Raw genomic sequence first — 25,513 nt, 5'->3', positions numbered from 1 at the left:
GTAGTAGGGCTCAGATGGAATGAGCTGTAGCACCGAAGAGTCACCCATTTAGTCAGAAACTTGCCTTGTCACTCGAGCTGATGGAGTTCTCCTTTGGTTCGATTAGTTGCTTTCCACATTCCATTCACAGTTTGGACTGGAGTTTGCGTCCTGGGAGCCCAGTACTGGCCTGTTGTGAAGGAAACAAGCTACATTGGAACTGTGACCCAGCGTGAGATTTCATGAAGGGATCGTGTAGTAGGCGCCAATGGAAAGAGGTCTCTGCTAAGAAGAACAGTCACCCAGTCGGAAGCCCAATCATTCACTTGGCTCAGCCATCTCACTCTGTGCAAGGTACAGACCAGAGTTCATGTCCCTGAATCCCAGTGGTGTGTGCTGTGGAAGGAACACCACCCAAGTTAATTGAGGTCCTGGTTACAGATACATTTGTCACACTCACTATTTATTGTACTTGGTTTAGTCACAATTTCAAATGGAAGCAAATTAGTCATATTATTGAGTGTTTTAATGATTTTGTTTATGTGATAGATCAAATATTTATTATTTGTTCATTCAAGCACAGCTGTTAATAGGTTGAAGACTAAATGACAGTCAATGTCAAAAGTGTACAATGTGTTCAGAATATCCCAGCAATGTTTCATAGGAGAAGAGGAAGGTAACTCCATCAAAACAAACAGAGTTTTTGGAAGTATAAATACTCTTTGTCATAGCTGCAAGACTGCTCATGCTGAAACAAAATTGGCAAAAAGCACTGTAGCAGGATAAAAAGATTTTTGTTCCATGTCTCTTTAAATTCCACTTATGGTCTCCTCCTGCAAAAGACTAAAGTGATGTATTATCACAGTGTGGATTAAAGAGAGCATTAAGAAATGCAGTCAGCTTAAGTCATGGCCACTAAGTATTTGCTGATAACACAAGCAAGCAACAGCTGCAGCCAGAAAATGTCACTGCACTGCTTCTTTATGTGGACATTTTCTAAATTTTATGTCATCTTTTAAAGATGGCTGCACTTAGAAACATTCTTAATTTTGTTTTTAAGTTTTTTTTTTACTTGAAATTATACACACTCTAAACTTAAAAATTTAGAGCAGGTCACAATGTGGTTGCTGAAGTCCTGACCACATTTTCCTCATCTGCCCTATCTACACTCACCAGTTCCACTACTCATCTTCCATACCTGCTTCTAACTTAGGCTTTAACTCTAGAGAATCATTCTTGTTGCTGTTTACTCCATTTTCTAACTATACCTATGCTGTCTCAGACTCCTACTGATAACACTAAGCGAATGTTCATTTCGTTTTCTGCCTACTGTTTTGTGAAACATAACTTTCAAAGTGAACCCTAAATCTGCCCTTTTCTGATTCTAATATTTATTTTAAACTAGCTTTACTGTACCTGCTGTACTGATGCTGACTGTTCATTTGCTGACAGTCTACTCCTGCAAGCTTCACACGCTGTGTGCAAAGTATCGGTACACTCATTGACATTATGTCGCATCCAGATCTAATTTTTCCAAATCAAAAATTTTGCCATTTACACCATGATTGCACTCTCCCTGAACAATGCTGCCTATTGACTTCAGTACTTTTGTCTTAGAGGAAGTTTCAAAACTTGAAATAACCCAGCAATCATAACATAAGGTCCTAATATATTACACTGACTTGAAGAATGTAATTACTTCAGATTGCACATAAACACAAGAAAACTATGTTACTATAATTATCTGAAAATGCATGTGTACACGTACAAGGTAAAGAACGTTTGTACAAATCGTACATCCCTTACCCCTGCCTCCAGCTTATAGTAGCTTATACTAGCAAATAGTGGTTGCAAAAATTTCACAAGAATAAAACCATTAATGAAATGATGATGAGGAAGAGAAGAACATTACACTTAAGGAGATTATTTTAATAAGTAGTGACTTGTGAGAGGACTCAGTATTAAAATAGTCACATGATTAGCATGGGATGTTATTATAGTCATGACAGCATGAATATTTACAATACAAAGTGTAACATGAACAGGTTAACAGAACATATTGGATAAGAATGGAAATGCAGGGCACATGTAAGTCTGTATGTGGGTACCGACATCTATAATAATTGTCAGAAAACACAATTTGTTGAATCAATGTTATTATCAGCGAAAATATTCCTCTGTGTGTAACCCACAAGTACCTGTATGTTTAACCCTGGTTTTGATGTAACACTGGAAAATGTAGTGTACAACTGGCCATGGGTAAAAACAGGGCCTGGCAAATAAAGTCTGACGTTATTAAATGTTTGTCTCTGGGACTTGGTGATAATCATACAATATGCTAAACGAATGGGGACTTGCCTTAACCGTAATATAAAGGGAATATCTTGCTTTGAGTTGTCAATGTTATGGAATCCCAGTAGTTTTTCATTGCAATAATTCTTCTTGTCTGGCAGTTTGCCGTTGCTGCAAGACTTGCTGATACTGACCTTCAGATAATGTCACTCTGTGGTTTGTCATACGTTGTCTTTGTTGTTCTAAGGTATCTTGCCTGTGCTGGTTGGCCTGGCGTGATGTAGATGTTTCTGCTTCTGTGTGTTTGTGTAAGTATGTAGGCCCACAAGACTGTTTCTGTTGGCCACAGCTAGGCTCCATGTGCCTTTTCATTTTATCGAGAGGATTATGTTGAAGTAAAGGAAAAAGGAGGTGTAAAATGGTAGTGTCATAATGCAGTTTCAGTCAGTAACAAAGTATGCACTGAATACCACAGTCGATAATTGGTCATATTGAAGAACTGAAGACTTGAAGATAAGCCTAAGACCAAAACTCTTCCAGGAACACAGATTCCTCACTATTGTTGTGGAGGGTTATAGTAGTTGTGGCAATCATTGTTTACGGACGGACACAAGTGAAATAATACAAGGATATAAGTATATATACTCTATACTATATATACTAGCTGTGTAAGCTCATGCTGTTAAAAGCCTGGGCTCCTAGAAACCATGAATTCTGGCACTTCAATCAATCAATCACATTGGTTGTGCATTTGCAGCTAAGCAAAGTTCTCTTTTGTTTTGTTTTGCCGACATGCTCGCCTCCCTTGTCTATCAGCAGCTAAGCGAGTTTGTCTCCCTTTGAATGTTTCGTTTTGCCAATGTGCTCGCCTCACTTGTGTATTAGCAGGGGGGAGGATTTCACAGAGTTTCTTTCTTTGAGCTTCATGCTGTAGCCTCGCACTTCCGGGCCGGATAGAAAGACACACACACTTCCACCCATAGATGTTTATATATAAGATATATATATATTACAAGAGGCAGGGCCAAGAGAGATTAATCTGGAAGTGACATCACTGGGACTGGCAGTCATCTGGTCTGTAGGGAAAAAAAATTAGGTAACAGCGCCAAACCTGGGCTCGGGGTGGCATTGTAACTAGATGAGCTCTCATGTTGCCTCCCAATTGCACATGTGTGACTATATATACTGTATATAAAGTAGAGTAAACCTAAGACAATGAAGAATTAATAAAACAATATTGCAAACAAAACAATATTTGAAATACAAAATCAAAACATAATAACATAATTTGCAAAATAATATTCAAAAGTTAACAAAAAGATAAAAAAATGAAAAGAATCCTGAGCCAGAATAAAACATCGACTATCCCAATTGTATGTTAAGTCATTTAAAATGTGTTGCCTTTTCATTTACTGCCAGGCTGCGGGTGTCTTTCAGATATGTCACGAGCCCATAACAGTAACAGAAATGCTTGTATCTACAGGAAGTCCCACTGAGTTGCTAAAGAATGTAGTAGTGGCAAAACCGCGCATAGCATATTAAGCTCTGACAAGGTCATAGTGCTAATTAAAAAGAGCTATAAATTAGAAGTCCCAAGACAATAAGTCTGGAAGGACTGACTTACTTACTTTGTATAGTAAGCATGAGAATCTGCCTATATAAAAACACAGCGCTAATAGAGAACCAAAAATAAAAAGAACAATCTAAACAAAATTGGACAACAAATGATACCAAGACAAAAACATGTTTGTTTTCCTAAAAACGTTACCATAGTATAGGCTTGCTTTTATAGTGGGAGATTAAACCCAGATGACTACTTAACACATACACTTGACCAAGTAGCCATTTCCATCATGTCATATGTAGAATCCATCTGTGGAGCAATATAGGATTTCTGGACAAACATTTAGAAATACAGCAAAATGAATAACAAAAATTTCCAAATTCCCACAACGTATGCTCAGCTAGCGGTGAAACCTAACAGGGAGATACTTCCTACCTCTTTGCTGTAAAATACTGCTGCAGTGTTCATCTCAGGTGGCCTGGGCAACTGTTAGGGCCGGTTTATACTTCACGCTCAGAAAACGTACGGGCCCGCATCATGGATGCCACGCGTTCCCAGCGTTCATTTTACGCGTCCTCTGAGCAGGTCCTCAGAAATTAGCACGGCACGTGCCCGAGTTGCAGTACCAGCAAAAAGTCAGGGGGCGCAGTGTGCTAAAAGTCGGAACGTGACGTCAGTGTCTCTGTTTACTATGGCGTTATTTCAGTGCCACTATTCTGAGCGCACGTAAAAAAATATTGAGCGCACGTAAAAAAAGATTGCAAGTGCAAGTGTTGCATTTTGAAGAGAAATTTATTTTGAGCGTACAAAAGCTGAATTTGAGTGAACAAAATTCATTGCTGCGTGCAAAAAATGTATTTCAGTGTTTGCACTTATCCATATACACACACACAATAGCACCACCTCTCGCTCAATTTTTTCATTTGCGCTTGCTCGCAATGTTGCTTGCGCTCACAACATTCTCTGCTGCGAGCGCTCAACTCTCTGTACACCGTTATAAGTGTGCCACAAAACCAACCAATCACAGACTTGGTTTCAAAAATTCTGATTGGCTCTTACGGTCTCCAATCAGCTCGCTAGCTGCTGCATTCCGGAAACAGTCCGAAATGTAGCTAAATCCAGCTAAACTCAATTAAACCCCAATTTGCGGATGTGGTGTAGTATTATTGGAGCCATTATTTGATTCTGCCATCTCTTCTTTGGCTGCAGAGTAAATCAAAACTCCCTCTATCTGCAAGAAGCGAGGCTGAGTGGACAGTGTTTCCGGTGTCCGGAATGCAGCAGCTAGCGAGCTGATTGGAGTCCGTAAGAGCCAATCAGAATTTCTGAAACCAAGTCTGTGATTGGTTGGTTTTGTGGCACACTTATAACGGTGTACAGAGAGTTGAGCGCTTGCAGCAGAGAATGTTGTGAGCTAGCAACACATTGCAGCAAGCGCAAATGAAAAACTGAGCGAGAGGGGGTGCTATTGTGTGTGTGTATATGGATAAGTGCAAACACTGAAATACATTTTTTGCACGCAGCAATGAATTTTGTTCACTCAAATTCAGCTTTTGTACGCTCAAAATAAATTTCTCTTCAAAATGCAACACTTGCACTTGCAATCTTTTTTTACGTGTGCTCAGAATAGTGGCACTGAAATAACGCCATAGTTTACTATCTACATGTGACAGAAAGCCTCTATGCAGATCCTACGGGTTGAATGCTTCGATGTGGCGAAGCAAAATGCCGACATACAGATGCATTCGTGGTGCTTTTAAATTCAAACGTCACATATTCCCTATCGTAATGGCACGATACATTTTAAATGTCTCACATACCATCTTTTGTGTCATATTTTTTATTTTTGCAACTTAACAACAGCAACATAATGTATAGCGCTGTATTTGAGCCACTGAGAAAAAAATAAAGGACATTGTGAAAACGTGTATTTTGTGATTAAAGTGGAAATTTCGGCTTTAATCTCGAAATATCCACTTTAACCTCGTAGTTTACTTTATCATTAATGCAGACCATCGTAAACGTCATCCCAGTTTTTAATCTCTACAAGCATCTTGGACCTGACAGCAGCGGCAAGCAGCAATAGATCACCACACAGAACAAATTAAATGTATGATATTCCAACTCTCTGCACATTTAGAATCTTTAGATTTGTACTTGATACCACTTTCATGATGTAATGCATACAAATGTTAAATTTTACATATAATTTTGTTTTAAATAATGAATACTGTTAATAATTACACACATGGGGGTGTCACGGTGGCAGAGCGGTAGCACTGCTGTCTCGCAGGGAGTTTTGTTGCTGGTATTTCCTGCTTGTATTCCACACTGTGCTCCAGTTTCATTCCAAAGATATGCAGCCGCTAAAATGATGCTAGTGTTTGCGAGTGCTTGTATTCACCTTGCGATGAGCTGAGGCCTTGTCCAGGGATTGTTTCTCACTCGTGCCCAGTGCTTGCTGGAATGGACACATCCCTGGATTGATGGATTTAATCAATAACCATAATTTTTAGAGATATTGCAATAAGGTGTCGTCAGAATTGAATGAGTGTTCTAGGCAATTCACAACACAGAGAAGCCGAACATGTTCTCACCGTGATAATATCTCGCACTGCCACCTGGTGGATTCCTCCAGATTTACTTAAAGTGCGTGCGCAAGTATGAACACTACAACGCTTGCGTAGCAGGAGCGTCCGCTACAGCATGCATCACATGAAGTATAACTCCGGCCTTAGTGGAGCTGGTGGAAGTCAAGTCTGCCCTAATCAGTTTAAATCTCACGGGGACAAGACAGTCCAGGAAATGAGATCAGATTTGGTGTGCTGAGTTTCAACAAGAAAGGTTTGGTTTTATATGTGTCACGTTTTGCATTATTACATTAAATAAACCATCAATTGAGAAACCTTCAATACACACTATCTATAAAATGCTCAGTTGGTTTATAAAGCAGTCTTGATAGAGGTGCTGTATGAAATAACCTTTTATGTATTGATTTATTTTCATAGAACACCTTCCTAATACACTTTACCAGTGTAATATCAGCACTGTTTGACAGTAAAGCTGTACATCAGGTGGAAGCCATCAAAGGGCATGTACACTGTCTGCCTGTCTACCTGCCTGCCTGCCAACTCCTGCACATGCCCACTTGCTGCAGAAGAGCTTTACACTGGCTGTGGTTCACAGGAAATCTCATTCACAAAACTAACTGTGCCACTTTGACGAGGGCCTACTGGAAGCGAGTCTTGATAACCCAAGTCAGTGGTGTAAAGCGTTGCCAAAGCTGCTGTAAAGTGCACCACACAGCCGAATAAAGTCAAGATTTTGATCCAGGTAGTTAAACACATCGTTTGCCTAACCTCAGCACTTAGGATTCATCTATTTTCCCTTTTGTGATATTGGCAGAGCCACGAAAGACAATTAGAGAAGTTGGCTGCATGTCAGGGCTGGACTGCGAAGAAAGCTCAGCTCTGCCTCTTTGTTGCAGCACACCTGGTTTTATACAGCAGTCACAAAGTACATCGTGTTCAATTCTGAGTAACAAGATTATTTGATCTTTCATTTAAATTCTGTATAAGCAGTCATTATCATGATCATATTACAATAATGCCTTTATTTCTTTCATCGTTCACAAATCTGTTTTATTTTGTCCATATATTTTATTCAGCCATACTTGCTTTTAATTCCTGCATTTACTGCTTTCTTTGCATGCTTACGTTTTATTGTAAGGCTAAACATTGCCTTGCAAAGCAGTATTTATACTGCCTACATGAAAGTCCCATTTTCTCTACGAGTGCCCTGCATATTTTATGATCTCCATCAGAGAGCATATGCAAGTTCATATGGCACAGCATATAACAGATTAAACCAGGCGCCACTGTATGCTGCCCATTTCAACAGATGACACACCTACAGCACCCATAAGAGGCAAATTGTTGCAGATGAATGACACAGTCTGACTTGCCCGAACAGAGAAGAATGGAGAGACAATTTGTTGCGCATCTAATGGCCTAAAGTCATTCTTGCCACATGATAGAGTATAGTATGGTATAACTTCTTTTATGAAGTAATTTGAGACAGAGCTTGCTAGAGAAATACATTTATAAGTTGAGAATTCTTTCTCAAGTGCCTTCTGGGGGTATGCACTATAAAAGGTGCTGCTGATTTAATGCATCTGACTGTAAAGTGCCTTCTGATGTTGATCATAGTAAAAGGTATTTTATAGAGTAAAGATGGATTTTATTATGTTTAGATGACTTTCTGACAGCACACTTTGATAGATGAATAAAATCATGATAATCAATTACATAAGGACCAAGGAATACCCATTTGTCCGACAGCCTAAAAAAATGAAAATTATATTCCCCAAAGAATTATTAACTTGTCAACTCCTTCTATGTATGCTTTTATCCTGCTGTATATCATCTGGTATTTAATCTTTTATAAAATGAGCGCTAAGACAGTCTGACTTTCTACCACTTACCGATTAGCAGGAAACGCCACAAGTAAGCAGGTTCAGCTTCATATCAGAGTGCAGCTTTATAATTTGGACACTAGAAGAGGCAGATGTGGAGCCCAATCTGTAAATCCAGTCATATGAACACACTTTCTTAAAAACAATTGCTCTCTGGTAAAGATGGAGGTGCTCCATGGCAGGCCAAGTTTTATCCAAGGGACGTGATGGTGTCAGAGATGTGTGAGTGACAAGCAGGGATGAGAACTTCAACAGACGTTGATTTTGTTTCCACACCTGGGTCATGATATGATAATAAAGCAAATTTACTACCTACCGTATATTAAGCGTCAAATTTACAATATGATGCAAGATTCCCTTTTATTAGAATAAAGTTAAATTTGAAATCATATCTTTATGAGTAAAAAAATTGAATTATAACACTGAATCGTTTACTAAACTTTTCTGTACAAAGTAAATTGTAAAGTTTTGCAAGGTCCTCCTTTGTTTTATGACTTTAACATTTTTTTGTTTGTTTATTGGGCATTGCGGCTACTTGGAACAGATCTGCAGGTCACAGAGGCACAATGTGGCCATTCTGTAGGTAGGATACACGTGAATGCTGCAGTCAGAAATAATAAGCAATTTAAGCTGAAGTGTTTTGTATACAATAATCGTCTGTGTGTTCAAAAGGAAGACATTTTACCCAAAGTGTAGAAAAACAAACTTCAAGGGATCCTGCCAGCTTTGGGGTTAGACAGTCCTAGTTTGTAAGAGTACTTGATGATCATGAGAAGCATTTTCTTCTTCTAATACTGAAAATTCAAAATGTGCCAAAACAGTTAACTGAAATGTGGGCCAGAGCATTTTACGTGATAATCACTACAACCATGTAGTCCTCAGCAGTTTGCCCTTGGGAATGTGATAGCAGTGCATTTTGTTAGCAGTGACTTTACATGTAGGAAAACAAAAGCAATACATTTGTTGTGGAAGTACCAACAGAAAAAATGCATTTTAAATTTCCCTTAGGTAGTACAAAAAAATCAACGTTTATCAGCGATGTACTACAATGAAAAAAGTATTGCAGTACTCCACTACCTGTATATTGTACACCCAATTCTTTAGTCAAGGGGTGGGCAAAGTCAGTCCTGGAGGACCGCAGTGGCTGCAGGTTTTTGTTCCAACTCAGTTGCTTAACTAGAAAACAATCCTTGTCAATTATTTCATTTTATGGCTTGTTAGTGCTTTCACATTCACATATCCTAGATTTCTGTTTTTCCTTTCTAAAGGATATCATCCAGAAGATTTGTAGTCTAAAACAGATTAGTAATTCTTTTTTCTCTTCACTTTCCAGTGTTTAATTAAACCAAATAGTGCACGATAAATACACACTGGTGTAAATGGAAACGAGCTAAATGGAGAATTGCTGGTTTCTTTAGTCATTTACATCTGATTGCTAATAAGGGGGAATTTAAAAACCAAGAATACAGCTGTTTAAGTCTAAAATAAGCAATAAGGGTTCAAAATCTTAACGAATGAGACAACTAAAATGAAGCAAAAGTGTTACTTAAGCAATAAGTGCTTCTTATTAAGCAATTCGGTTGAAACAAAAACCTGCAGGCACTGTGGCCCTCCAGGAATGACTTTGCCCACCCCTGAAAAGTAAATAAGTGTTACTCTGGCAGAGAATACATTAGCTATAAGGTAAAACAGTCACTTGTGATCACCAAGCCTATCAAGCCAGGAAGCACTTTATTAGAGTCATTATAAGGTCATGCCTGCCACATATAATAAATTCAGTGGAAATCTGTTTAATGATTCACTCTTAGAACAAGGAGGGGAATATCCACAAAATAATGTTTTCTATGATTAAATAGTCACAGAAATATACTTTTAATACAGTAATTAAAGAATATATTTATTAATTAATAAAATAACAAAACAAATCACATAAGAAAAATTTGCAAGAAGCAAATCCTTAAATATGGCAGTAAATAAGCAAAAATTAATAAAACAGAACAATAAATAATAAAGAATTAGAATTAGAAATAATAAAGAATTAGAAAATACAAAAAAACTAATTTAGTCTCATTTAGTCACATTCTCTCTCTCTCTCTCTCTCTCTCTCTCTCTCTGCCGATTTAACCATTTTCTAGACTCAACCAGGTTGGCCAGTTGCCCCCCAAATATTTTAGAAGTATTGAAGCAGATGTTTTTATGACTGGATACCCTTCTTGACACCAATCACCGTTATTATCTTTTTATGATACACTAGACAAGATGGTTCTGACTCCCTATCGTGGGGGTATAAGCAATTAAATCTAAATACTGAAATTTATAACAATGTTAAGAAAATGTAAACTTCCAAAACCATCATAAAAACTGGAATTTAAAACTGGGTAATCCTAAACAAAACCAACAAAAAAAAAAAAGCATGAGCACAGAAAGGTGGCAACAAAATACAGTAGCTATTTAATACTACTGCAAAAGCTGAGAGTCTTCTATAGTCCTTTCAGGTATCTGTTGCCCTGATGCCAGATGATAACCACAGCTCCTAAGAGTTCCAATTGCAAGTTAATTCTAGCCCTGCAGACAGACACAGTTTAGGGTAAGTGGCTGCAAATATAAAACAAAATGGGAAATACTTTAAGAAAGGGGTGGGGATAGCAAAAATTAAAAAAAAAGAATGGTTTCAGACAGTGTTGCATTCCAGCAGTCTGGAATAAGCATTTAGTCTGTAATGTAATGGACGTGTATATTCTACTATTTTTCAACTTGGGATTTTGGAGCCTAGTGAGCGTGAAGGACTACTTTATTTTGAAAGCAAGCTTAAGGTGGAATGGTGGATATACAGTCATACACCAGCAGCCATACCACCAGCACTATGGAACAGATAATCCACCTAAAGCTATGCATGTTTGGGTCCAGCCAGTACATGGATGGGAGACCATCTAGGAAAACCATGGGGTGCTGATAGAAGATATATTGTTAATGCCAGCAGGGTGAGGATTGTTTAACTTTGGGAATGGGGATATATACCTCTCTGTGTTTGTACCCAATCCCCCACCTTCCCGAAGATTAGGTGATTTCACTCTCCATCAACATGTTAGTTTCTCTTGTGTTTACCTCTAGGTTTCACCACACTAGTTTCGAATGGAGTGGAATAATGTGAGGTTTTTTTACAATGGCTGGAGTGCCAATCCTGCCACCAAACCCCAGATTTTTAATGCAATTTGGAGGGATCGATGAAGGTTAATATCATATCCAGGATGGAGCAAGTGCAGGCAGCATGGCTGCTCTTGGGTCCTAATTTGGGACCCTGACGTGGTTCATCATGTGGTGGGTGTGGCAACATGCCATATCAGTGCATACTCCTAACCACTCTCTCACCATCTTCTCTGTCTATGAATTTAAATAGGCCTCTGCCTGGGATGTTAGGTTTAGGGTTAGGGTGAGCCAAAAAATCCAAGGTCCTGACCTCTGGGCATGTTTCCCGATGTCCTGGGTAAATTGCCCATCTCAGGCTACTCTATTCTGGCCCCCTAATCCTCCCCTTTCTCTTATTGGCTAACTATCTCTTACCCCTTGACCACCTAATAGCTAATGCATAGTGAAACTACTGGCAAAAGGATGCCTGCCATCCTATCATTGTGTGATGGTTGAAGCGAACTCTCAATGTCTATGTGAAGTATTTCAAGTAGGTCAGAAAAGTGTTATATAAATGTACTTACAGTAATTATTATTACTATTTTACTTATAAATACCTTTTCAACTTTTTGTTCTATTGAATGACTTCCAAACAACTGTCCAGGCTGAAACCAGTCATGATCTGTCACATTTACAACTACTGGGGTCCATTTCAAAGAAAGCTTTGACATTTGAACTGTAGATCCATTGTTTTGCTCCTGGTCACACAGCTCTGCTATTCATCTCAATTGTCCTGAACAGCAGAAGGAGGCAGTAAACAGCTGGCACTTTGATTCCAAACTGAGCCGTCCAGTGACAATGGCTTCTTAATAATCAAATACTGTGATTTTGATAACCCCCATGCAGCCTGAAGAACACCATCAGCCTTTGTTTTCCGCCATTTTCCATGCAGTGATGGGAACAAGTCAGGCGATACTCTTGACTGCCAGATCTTGGGACTGATTGGACAGCCATCCTCACAGAAATAAGAGTTTTAAAACTTTGCATTTTTAAAAATTAATGTTTTTTTATTAATGCAAAGTTTTTCATTGCACAACATCTACATTTTTATAAAAAGATGGCTTAAAGTTTTTCATTTTTATCATTACTTCCTTCTATTGAACCTTTCATCAGTTGCTGCTGGTGTTGTGGCATGAGAGAGGACATGAGCATGTATTCTTAAAATATATTCATAAGCAGTGATGCTGAATCCTCCTCACTGTCTCATTTGCAATATGAAGTATATGGCATTAGCATCCTTGTGCTGTATTTTGCCTATAATGTTGACTTGATAGCATTTCCTGGAGTGCCTGGAGTTATTTATATTTTTTTGTTTGATTTACAAGTGTGTCATGCAGCATTAGCAGATGATGTCATTAAGTTAATACATGAAGCATCTCGGTATGATAGTATTTCAAAACTGCTCTCCGAAATGTTGCACACAAATTATGCTGCTCCAAAAATGGAATCCTTGTGAGATTATCCTGCAAGTCCCTATTGAATTGTTGGTAGCATTAAAAACTTGCAAGGTGATCAGTTATCAAACAATGCATGAAGAAATTGTAACCTATGATGTTAGAAATGTCAAAAGACGTCTGCCATTTGATACCCAAAAATTTCAAATTATGACAATTGGTCACCTAATACAGTACTTGGATGTCTCTTTTACCAGTTCACTTTCTACCTATTAGCAGTTTGTCGCACTTGCCTGCTTGTAACGTGCTCCCATAAGATTGTATTAACTAATTGTACTTGAAATCAAAAAGTGAGCCTCAAAGATGCTGCAGAAAATGGGTGTACAGTGCTGCCACCTGAAGGGTACAACTGGTACCACAGGCTTTATCACACAGGAAGATTCTTATTTGCCTTCCAATATGTTCTTCAGGGCCCAAATCTGCAGGCCAGACTGCACGCTGTCACAAAATGAGGTGCCATGTCACTTATGACGTGCCCAAACTCGCCACCACTGACCAGTCTCTGTATTTACTCTTCCTTTCGTTTTGTTGCTTTTGTCTGCGTTTCTCAGCTTCCGTCCTCTGCCGCACACATGCTTGTGTGTATTGCTTCTGTTTAGGCGGTTGCTTGGTTATGCTTTACTTTTTTTTTTTTTTTCTTCTTCATTGACTTGCAGGAAGTTGAAAAGACACGCTGTTGATTTACAAGATATACACAGAAAGCAGTTGCTTCCTGACCTGCTTTGCACTGCTGCCAGTCAAAACAGAATTAATTTGGCAGGTCTTTTTTTATGGCACTTTAACTTTTGCCCTAAAAGTGTATTATTTTGTTAATTTTGAACTTCTTTCTTAAACTTTTATTTGTCTTTTTTGGTGTATTATGTATGGTATAATTTGAGAAGTAGCATATTTTTGACCCATTTCTATTTTCATATGTTTTTCAAGTTATCATTTTTCATTTACCCTGAATAAATTTTTCTTGAAAAATATTATTACTAAATTCCAAATTATATTATTTGGTCAATTCCTAATTTTTGTTGCAATCTTTAGTTTTTAACAAAGTCTAAGTATGGGCTTGCATTTTTTGGTCAATGAAAATAATTTTTTGCTTTCACAATCCTATTTTTGTATTGTTTCACTTTAAATTGTAGCTAGGGTCTTATTTTTTGGCTGAATTCCCAATTGTATTTTTGCTCATGTTGTGTTTTTTTTTTTTTATTGTATTTTGACTTTTCCAAAATATTTTTGCATTCAGAATGATAATGGTATTTATTGGTTTCTCTAACATTTTACTTAATAGAATATATTATGCTTGTTATATTTTTTGCTATATTCTAATCATTTAGTCAACAATGACATTAAAGATTCTTTTGATGTGATCTACTTGTGTTTTTTGCTCAGTATCAAGTTATATGTTTTGAACAATTACACATTTCTGCTGTATTCAGAAACATTATTTTGGCTCAGATAAATTTTTGCCTGCTTATGAATTTTGTTCCATTCATAATTATACTTTTTAAGCAATTTTCAATTTTATTTAAGCGCTTTTCAAATATTATGTTTTGGGCCATCCACAATTTTTTGCTAAGCATAAAGTTATATTTTGACCAGTTATGAATTGCATGCTGTGTTTAACATTGTATGTTATCATTTTTCATTTATATTACTCAGTTAACTTATTGTCATGAAAGTGTCAGTAGTGAAGGTTTAAAAATAATCCTGTTTTTTCAAAACAGTCCCAAATATTTCAAAAGCATTCTATATTTATATGGTTGCGAATTATAAATGATACATACTGATCAAAGACTAGGATTGATAATATTTTAAAACCTTGGTGTTGGGGGGATGGACGATAGTTAGTGTAAAGAAATCTCACAGACCACAAAAAGGGTCTGGGGTAGCAAATTAATGAAAAAGATGAAGTCAAACATGTCTTTTCAGACCAAGCTCAATGGAGAGCTGAAGCAAGTTTAACAAAATGGCATTTATATATGTTCTTGGCACAAAGTGATGTCAGAAGTGCCGGGACCAGAAGTGAGTCCTGAGCATCAGGCAGGATTCCTTCTGATGGTCTGCAGAGGAGAAAAGAAAGAAAGAGTCATCTGACAGCGCCAAGCCCTGTTCTGGAGGATAGTCACATTTATTTGGGCCCATAAACTGTCTCGTAATTGCACATGTGTGACAACAGAAAGGAAGAAATGAAAAACACTATAAAATGGAAATAGATGGATCTAAATGAAGAACGTCCATTATTTAGTGCCTTAGTTCCTATCTATCTATCTATCTATCTATCTATCTATCTATCTATCTATCTATCTATCTATCACAAGTTATATATTAGCAAATTATTGTTTACTAGCCGACGCCCGTCATAGCATACTGTGGTGTAAGAATAGGACCGGAAACAGTGAGAAAGGAATTCAGAAATAAAGAAGAAAGAAATACTTCTTGAAAGACGCAGTTGTGAATAGGTGTTTTGCTGGAGACGATTTGTGTCAAGAAATAACCTACTGATGGGAACAGGCAGTTGCCAGGTCCTGGAATAGAGATGACGTTGTACAAAAATCCATTGACGGAGAAGATACTGTCATTCATTTTATAACAAAGGCTCAAGAAACATCCATTGCAGTATAATGAAAATAGCAGGGAGCGAAACCAATGCCAATGTTCGAGAGCATAGACATATATAGATAGACGCCACATTCACTGCGTTGCCCAGTCGACACGAAACGTCAGCGCGCCCGCCCTATTGCGAGTGGCAAAAGTGCCATTTAAACTAATACAGGTAGACGTGGAAACTGAGTTTTCTCATGAAAAAACAATAAGGTTTAAAACAGTATTGTTTACATACAACAGATTTTGCAGAATCATTTACATGCAATTATTTATATCCATTTATACACTAATAATGGCAATTATTTAATAATAATTATTATTATTATTATTATTATTATTATTAAATAATTCCTCGCATATAAGTAACATTTCTCGGACTGCCTTCTTCCATCTCCGAAACATTTCTAGACTTTGTCCTGTTCTTGCGCAACACAGTACTGAAGTATTGGTTAATGCCAGAGTCACCTCACATACTGTAAAGCAATTCTAACTGGCATCCCACAAAAACTTATCCATTGCTTACAACTTATTCAAAATTCTGCTGCCAGGATAATAACCTGATGTTCTAAATCCACTGAACATATTACACCTACTCGCTCTCAACTTGACTGGCTCCCTGTGAAGTTGTGAATAGGTGTTTTGCTAGAGACAGTTGCCGGATCCCGGAATAGAGATGACGTTGTACAAAAACCGACAGAGAAGATACTGTTGTTCATTTTATAACAAAGGCTTAGGAAACAACCATCTCAGTATAACGAAAATAGCAAGGTGTATGGGAGGCCGCAGGTACTGTGGGGAAGGGTTTGGAAGAGGACGAAAAGGAATCGAGAAATGCCGTGTCGGCTGTGTGTGGGCGGGACCAGTTTTGAAGAGGAGCCACAGGCAGCATGGGGAAGGTTTTGGAAGAGGACAAATAGGAATCGAGAAATGCCGTGTTGGCTGCATATGGGCGGGACCAGTTTTGAAGAGGAGCCACAGGCAGCGTGAGAAAGGGTTTTTAAGAGGATGAATAGGAATCCAGAAATGCCATGTGGGCAGGACCGGTTTTGAAGTGGAAGCAGGACGAACCAGAAGAAAAATATATATAAGAGATGAGGCCAGGCTTTATTTCTTTCTGCTTTATGTATGCACTGGTTACCACCTTGCATTGACCAATTTTTGTGAGATAATGTGATCAAAGATTACTCACTTGACTTTGATACCTGGCAAGTGGACCAAATCAGGTATTGGCGATAGCAAACCCTTGCGAAGAAATTGCATAAAAAAGGTTCCCAGTCCGTCTCTATCGATTTTGCAGTCGTACAGCACCATTTACACCATTATAATGTGTAACATGAGTAGACAAGATGAAATAATAAGGGGGTATTGCTGATATCGCCCCATCTCTCTGTAGTCTCCCATCTATGACTCCCACAAGTGATCCATAATCTGCAGAAAATCACTCCCTGCTCCCATATGTATCAGGTTGCCACAACACTGGTCCAGAAAAAGGATTAGTAAGTTATTTAATTATATGTGTCTTCAAAGACAGGACATTTCTGCCCACATAATCCATACAGTGAAGTATTTAATTATATAGCTTTGTGTTTTTTGTTTCCGTTTCTTTGGATGACCACAACTGACATACACTCATAATGAATGTTTCAAGCCTAGGATGTCTGGTATTGACCTGTACATTCTTGGATCAATAATGTAGTCACCATTCACATGCTGTTGGCTGCTGCTCTTGTGTTCTTTGACATAAAGCCCTCCATTATCTCAAGTACTTCCTGTTCTCTCCTCCTCCTGGCTGCCATGATCCTTAGCTAAACTTCAACTCTCTTCCTTCTTTACAAATCTCTTTTTTTTGTGAAAGTAGGTTTTATTACATTTCAAACTAATGACATGAGAATGAGCTGAATATTGGGTCAGAGAGAGTCCTGATGTGATAGTATTCTCTTACTTCCAGCTCACTCACACACATGACCTCTGGGTGAGTAAAAACGTTGCGTTTGTTTTATTTTTGTAGTCTGGTAACTGACAGCTTCAGACAAAGCGTAAGCACTTGTGCAGATTGCCTTGAACCAAACACAGCTTGCAGGTGGAACAAGACAGAAGAAAAAGAAACTGAACAAAAGCAAGATCTAGCAGATCCCCTCTAAACAGTTCATTATAAGGTGCTGGCAAATCCCAGACCTCTGATTTTTTTTCCAGACACATTTATCACACCATGTTAGTTAAATCCCAGTAGTTCATTCATTGCACTACTGGTGTACCACACAGAAATCACACCATGCCAAGATGTCACCTGTGCCGCTATCTTCTGCATGCATAAGGCAAGCCAGCAGGTAGACATCGAGGAGCCGACAGCTCCCTGTAGTAGTAATGGTGGGTGCATTCAGCAGTGAAGTATTTATAAATATGTGTTTGTTTCTCTCAAGTTTGGTTATTCAAATGTAAGATGGAGCTTTCAGATATGATTTAGTATAATAATGTGACTGTGATGATGCGGGTTCTGCTCCATGCTCCCATCTTACTTCTGGGAGCCCTCAAACCCAAAACCGTCGGTAATGTCACTGATGAGCTAGGCAGTGAAGACATTAACCATGAAGCAAGGGGATGGTGCAAAAAGTGCAAAGTGTTTTTATTAAAACAAAATCAAAAACAAAGTGTTGAAATAAATAGTGCAGTGCTTCAGATAAGTCATTAAATAAATAATCCAATAAAACAGTTTCATCTGTGGAGGTTAAAAACACAATAGGAAAATCTTTTTAAAACGAGGTTAAAACAATGGCTGGAAGCAGTCTTTTCTTAAAAACTAAAGCCAGGTGCGTTCTGCTACTGGCGGCTCCCCTGCTTCTCCCCTACAGGCCCCGCAACAGATTAGTCACCCTACCAGCAAAATGCAGCTTCCTTCAATTCTAGTTTGGTAGCCCTCCAATCTCCAGCTATGACAGGCTCCAGCCGGACCGAGACTTGGATTCCTTTCCCAGTGTCCAGGGTGGTCACACTGGGGCTCAATACGCTCAAACTCTTCTCGACTCCGCTTCCTTCAACGGCCAGTCGACTCCTCTGTCGGTCACTCCAGCTCCTCAAAATTGCTCAGCTGGAGCGATCACTTCAATCTGCCCCCTCTGAGAGTTGGCCAAACACTCCTTCAGGACTCTCTCCTACCAGCTGCATTAAACCTTTATGAGCCATCACTCGCTCTCACTGTCCCACACCGGCTTTCTCCTTCCTGACATCTATTTCTCCATTAACCTTTGTTCCCGTTCTTTTCTCACCCCCCTTTCCTTCTGCCTCGCTCTTCTATTTATTATGGGGACGTGGATCAGGTGTGGCAATTAGCAGCTCCCGGCAACAATTACGGATGCGGACGACTCCTTACCTGTGCACTTAAGCGAGGACCGACCGTATCACAAATCACCCGGGAACCGCTCCGGCCACACTACCACGCCCCCTCTCTAAGCCACAAGGGTGGCGATTATTTATTTTAAAAGTGGCATTTGATCTGAGTTGTGGACCCGCTATACCACAGTGCCATATTACTGTGTGATTTAGTAAATGGTGTACAGCACTGCAAACGCTTTCAAAAACTGTACCTCTGACTTGTCTGGTAATGTTGCGCTGTCTTGCCTTACTCTCACAGTACACAGCCTCATTTTTCTAGGTTGCCTTGAATAAAATAAGATATACTAGCCAAAGCCTGTCGTAGCATACAGCGGTGTAAGAATAGGAACGGAAAATTGGTGAGAAAGGAATTCAGTATAACAAAGGCTTAGGAAACCACCATCGCAGTATAACGAAAATAGCAAGGAGCAAAACCAATGCCAATGGTCGAGAGAGTACCTTCCTGTAGCAGGCTACGGAAAACATAGACATATATAGATAGACGCCGCATTCACTATGTTGCCCAGTCGACACGATAAGTCAGCGCATCCGCCCTATTGCAAGTAGTAAAAGTGCCATTTAAACTAATACAGGTAGACGTGGAAACTGGGTTTTCTGATGAAAAAACTATAACGTTTTAAACAGTATCGTTTACATACGACAGATTTTGGAGAATCGTTTACATGCAATTATTTATATCCATTTAAACACTAATAATGGCAATTATTAAATAATAATAATAATTATTATTATTTATTAAATAATTCCTCCCATATAAGTAACATTTCTCGGACTGCTTTCTTCCATCTCCAAAACATTTCTACTGTAGACTTCATCCTGTTCTTACGCAGCACAGTACTGAAGTATTGGTTAATGTCCGAGTCACCTCACGTATAAATTACTGTAATGCTATTCTATCTGTCATCCCACAAAAACGTATCCATCGCTTACAGTTTATTCAAAATTCTGCAGCCAGGATAATAACCTGCTGTTCTAAATCCACTGAACATATTACACCTATTCTCTCTCAACTTCACTGGCTCCCTGTTAACTACAGAATACAATACTAAATACCGCTCTTAACATTTAAAGCTCTCCACAACCTCACTGATCTCCTCCAGACTGACACTCCTCTCGCTCACTCTGATTCTCATCTGCAGGTCTACTTCCTGTACCACACATCAAACTCTGTGCTTTGGGAGCTGGAGCGTCTCTCATAGTGCTCCTCAACTCGAGAATTCTCTTCTCTCATATGCATCAGCTCGATTCAATAACACATTTTAAAACTACCCTCAAAACTTATCTTTTCAAACTAGCATACCAATTGTGAATTTTGCACTGTTACTGCCAGTTATCTTTGTTTGCTAATTATTGCTGTTTGATCGAGAGCGACGATAGACACGGAAGTAGGATTAGAGATGGTGGACGGGGCTCTGTCGTGCGTATCCCATGGTCTTAGATTTGGTGGGCCGAGCTCTGTGAGTTGGCTGGTGTGGCTCACTGTCTTGCTTGCGCTCACTGTCTTGTGTGCCCATAGTGAATTATATATATAGATCGTCGATAAGTAGTCGGTTCTGTATGAAAATGCAGATTATTTTGGCTTATTGAATGTCTATTTTATGTGTGTGCTTGTGAACCTTGATGAACAGTAAAAGAACGCACATGGCAGCCAGTGTCAAGGCGTACATTCAACAGTTATACAACATTCCCACCAGATATGTGCTCCCCCGAGGTTTCACAGCTGGCAGCATTTGTCGGGTGCTTTACTTATTTGTTTTATTTTCCTGCTCAAGGTACACTGCCACCACATGCCTTTCATATCTGGTGTAGCATCACCACACTTTCTGTGAGGATGGTGTGTGCTTGTTGAGCATTCCCATGGAGGTTCTCTGTCTATGCTTGGCATGATCATGCTGGCATGTGATGTTGCAGCAAATGGTGTTTAAAAGGGGCAGATCTGTGGAAGCTTTTTCCTGATCTTTCTTGAATGTGCTAGATATGTTCTTTATTGAATGTTCCTGAAGGGCCGTGTTTCCTTATCACTTACTTACTGTTTATCCTACACTTTGTTCTTATTTTTTAATATGACATTTGGAGCAGTTAGGGTAAGGCTCAGTACCAGCTTTTCAGTGATAAACGGTTGAAAAGAGTCTGTTGAATCACTGTGTAGAGCATCTATTAGCTTTTCCTTGGTGAGATTCACAGCCAAGGCTTGGCTCTCCTCCAGTTACAACTTTGTTTTTGTGCCACCTGATACCGGACAAATGTAAGCAGCAGTGCATTCAGTAGGAGAGTTTTATGCCAAAGCACTGTAAATGATGTCTTTATGGAGGTGAGGGGTGCTCACAAGGTTCTGACTTTTGTGCATTGCTCTCTGTCTCATTTGGTCTCTTACACACCACTTCAGATGGAAGTTAGGCAGTTTTATCTTGGTATGATTTCAGGCAAGCATTTTTCCTCTTGTTCTATTATAAACCTTACAGCGTTTGGTTTGATGATGGGTTTGTATATAAGCTAACTGAGTATGGAAATATGGTAAATGCAATGCATTTCAGTCAAATAACCCAAAGTTCCAGAGAAAATTGTTTTTTCTAAATCCCTGCATACTTGTATTGGACTGTGTAAATTATGAAAAGAAATGAAATTTTTTTTTGTTTTCAGAGAAATTCATACCAAACTTTGAGGATCTGTCTGTCAGTCAGTCAGTTAGGTTATAGCGGGTAGGAAAATGACTGACTAACACAGGGTCACGGGGGTCTGCTGGAGCCAATCCCAGCCAACACAGGGTGCAAGGCAGGAACAAATCTCGGGCACGATACCAGCCACCGCAGTTGAGGATTTGTAATAAATAAATGAAATAATAATTTAAATTTTTGTTTTATTTTTGAAAAGCAGAGCATTGCAACAGCATACTACCCTATCAAATGAATTAGAATAGAAAATAATGATTTGCTTTAAAGTCAATCCTGAAAAAACAAGAGGAAGATAGCAACACAAGGGAAAGAAAGAAACTCCCTCCCATGATAAAAGAGAAAAAAAAGATACAAAAGCAGAAGAATCTTATCTAACTTTTAAATATAGTAGAATACTTAATAACATAAGAGAGTCAATACAGGCATAGCATGCTTATTCTAAAATTATATTCATTTTTTGTATGTTTTAAAAATATTTGGGCATATCCTTTTAGAGAGAATTAGATTTTTATTAATTTGAGATAATAGAGAATGTCACTTCCCCACTGAGTTATAGAGGGTGTGGTTGGGATTCTTCCAGTTAAGTATGAGAAGGACACATTTTAGTAATGTGGTGGTATACTGGTAGCCTATTACAATCGATTTCTCCCTACTCACTTCATTGCTATCTAGGGCTAGATCAAATATTGTGGTTAATGTATTTAGAGTGATTGTGACATAGAAGTAAGTACGGATTTTTGTCCAAAATGACTTTAATTTAGTGCCTTCCCAGAACATATGGCCTAGTGATGCAGGTCTTACAAGGTTATGTCTTTCTAATATACATTTTAGACAATCTTAAATGAGAGATACACATGAATGATGGAAGATTGGAATGCTTAGCATAAACACAACTAGAGTTGAGTTCCACTCCTTTTCTGAGATGCTAATTGAAAGATACCTTTTTTTCACTTTAAATAATGACATTTTACTGCTTCCGGTATCATGTTTTACTAACGTTTTACACAGGAATTGCAAGTTCAGTGTCAAAAATATTCTTCAGTGAAATAATATAAGTGTACGAATTAAGAGATGATTATTCCATTTTATTGTGACAAAAATTCTCTGCAGATGAACTGCAACTCTTTATTTGGCTTGGTCTGGTTTAATTCTTTATTTTTGTTTCCCCCTGCAGCTCTTTGATCGTGTGAGAGAGGACCATCCTGATTTCCACAAGAAGATCATACCTGTCAGTAGTGAGCTTACCCAGCCCAACCTAGCCATCAGTCCAAAGGATGCAGAGATGCTGACTTCCTGCATCAATATAGTGTTCCATTGTGCAGCAACAATACGCTTTGATGAGCCACTGAAGTAAGAACCTCATTTTTGTACATTTGTTTCTGCAAGAAAAGAAAAGGGAATGTGTTGTAGACAATGTCTTCTGGTTAACCGTATGCTATCCTATATCTACTGTATAGATAGCACCACGGTGATACTTTTCAATTCTTTATCCTTATGTGAACTTCTACACTATCTTCATACAGTAAGTGAACAACATGAGAGCACACACAGCACCTGCGACAAAGTATTTTTCTATTTTATTTATTCTTTATTTTATTTTTATTATTTATATTTTACTTTTGCCAATAGTCCATTGATGTCTTTCAATGCAAGCATATAATCTGATGCTACAGTACTAGGGTGTTGTACCGTGTTAGCCATTATGAATGTAGAGAAAAACCAAGCTTGCTTGTTACAGAAAGTTTTTTTTTCCTCTTACATCAGGTTATGTTTATTTTGAACACATGCAATGTGTTCTCTGCACACAACACAACACACATTTATATGTTTAATAAGGCTTTTTCAGAGACTTTTCAACTGTTCCTTATCAACAGAAGTTGCTCTTTGTCAGACCAGGTTAATGAGACCACCTCTGATCTTTGTAGTTCATAATCACCGCCCCTTCTTTGAGCTCCGCCTTCATGTTGCGTTTGATTGGTTTAGAAATGTGTCCGGCATGGTTGTCTCCAGATCTATGATATGTCTGGATTCAGCGAGACTAAGCTAGTAACCTGAATGTCCCCTTAAAACAGGCCCTGTAAGGTTCATGCTATAGTCGCACGTTCAACACCATCTTTGTAAACTTGTAGCATTGACGGGTGAAATTATTTAATTCGGGTTCCCATGGTGAGTCAGTTTGTGAGCTTGATATTTTATGCAAGTGACTTCATCATAGTGAAAATTATTCAGAATACGTTAGTGTATACTATAACTGTCTCTTCATTTCCTATATATACTGGCAAGTGGAGTGCTGCATTCAGTGAGCCAGTGGTGGGGACAGAATTTGTAGTCTGGTTTGCCACTTTTAAATATGGTGCATTATTATAGCTGATGCCATTCAACAAGGTATGTAGCTTAAAGCTAATACATCTGTGTGTTCTTTTGGTATTGCAAGTTTAGAAAATGAAGATTGATGGCTGGATTTTTTTTTGATTTTTTTAAACTATATTAAAATATACTTTTGGGGATCGTTGCCACTCTTGCTTTTTTAAACAATCCAAATGAAAAGTGACAAGCCTGTCCTGTGCCCCCATGATCCCCACAGAGCAGAGCTCAATGGCTGCATTTTCTGTCTTTTCTAGATGAAACGACGGCAGACTCTTCACAAGACATCTGCCAGTGTTAGTTTGTTGGGTTTTTTTTTTATTTTAGCCTCAAAGAACGCTATATAACCATAAATTGAATTGAACTGGGATTTATATCTCAGCCCCATGGCTGTAGGCAGACTGGAAATGTGACAAGGAATGCTTACACATTTTTTTTTTTTTTATCCTACACTTTCATGCAAGTTTTTCTCTCCAGTTTCTTGGTAAGACAGATATTGGCTTTAAAGAGTGGAAGATGTATAAGTTAATTTAACATGTAATTCAAATTATTTCACAATTAAAAAAGCAGATAAGCTTGCCTGGCAGTGCAATTATACCCCCTACTGAGCTGCTGCTGTGTAACATTTCTCTCTGACGTGCGCTCAGGGTGAGAAGCTGTTTTCTTTCCTATTTAATGAATGTTTCTACAGCCCCTTGTAGAAATGTGCCTGCTTGTTTTACGAGTTTCATTACAGAAGCATCCTAGCGTCGGTTATTTGAACTGCTGACTTACTAGACTTTATTTTTTTTTTCCTCAATACTTTTCTAGGTGTGCTTGAGCTTTATAGGCTCAAGTCACATGTTACCCACAATGTGCTTTTGAAGATCTGCAGAATTAGCCCACACCGTATGATTTTGAGAAAGTCTTTTAACTTATGTTTAAACTAAAGAAATGTGTGAATAGTAGTTTGGATAAAAGTAATTGCTAATCAGCTAATTAAATGACAAAGACACTGTTGCTTGGGGTTTGCCATTTCCCATGTTCACCACACAACTGCTTTTTTTTTTCTCCTTGTTCCATTCCATGATGTTATTCCTTCCATTATTACCGACTCACCATCCACCCGCTCTGTTGAAGTTTGAGTTGGTGGTAAGCGGAGTAGATCAGCCTGGACCTTTCTTTCCTCATAATCTCCAGCACATCCTGGGTAATTCCTTTATGCTTCCATGCTAGCTGAGATATACGATAAGCCCTACAAGTGTGTCTAACGTCCCCTCCCATTAAGCATATGGGACATTCACAGTCAATCCCCATCACACTTCAGTTCCTCTTGTTAATTCAAAGAAGCAGCAGCCTTCTCCAAGGTCTTTTTGCATTGTTTAGCTCCACATCCTGTCATGATGAGTCCACAGGATTTGCATTTCAGGCAGATATACCTACAGCCACATCCTTTTAATGGCACATATTGAACACTTGGGACAACCCTGTCCTGACACACACTGTGTTAGTATGCTGCTTAACCTTCTAGGATCAAGATTATATAGTCGTTCTCAAACTTGAC

General features: G+C 38.6%; 1 protein-coding gene across 1 annotated transcript in view; it reads left to right on the top strand.

Annotated features, from left to right (window-relative positions):
* The window catches only part of si:dkey-97m3.1 (fatty acyl-CoA reductase 1), a 295,625-nt gene that overhangs the window by 139,279 nt on the left and 130,833 nt on the right, over positions 1-25,513 (top strand). The window contains exon 3 of the mRNA XM_039761871.1: positions 22,781-22,956. Within this exon, the coding sequence (XP_039617805.1) occupies positions 22,781-22,956 (176 nt within the window). The remainder of the gene's footprint in view (positions 1-22,780; positions 22,957-25,513) is intronic.

This window comes from Polypterus senegalus, chromosome 8 (genome assembly GCF_016835505.1).
Source record: "Polypterus senegalus isolate Bchr_013 chromosome 8, ASM1683550v1, whole genome shotgun sequence".
Classification (NCBI taxonomy): domain Eukaryota; kingdom Metazoa; phylum Chordata; class Cladistia; order Polypteriformes; family Polypteridae; genus Polypterus; species Polypterus senegalus.
Note: the sequence above shows the minus strand (reverse complement) of the source record. Positions and strands in the feature narration are given on the sequence as shown.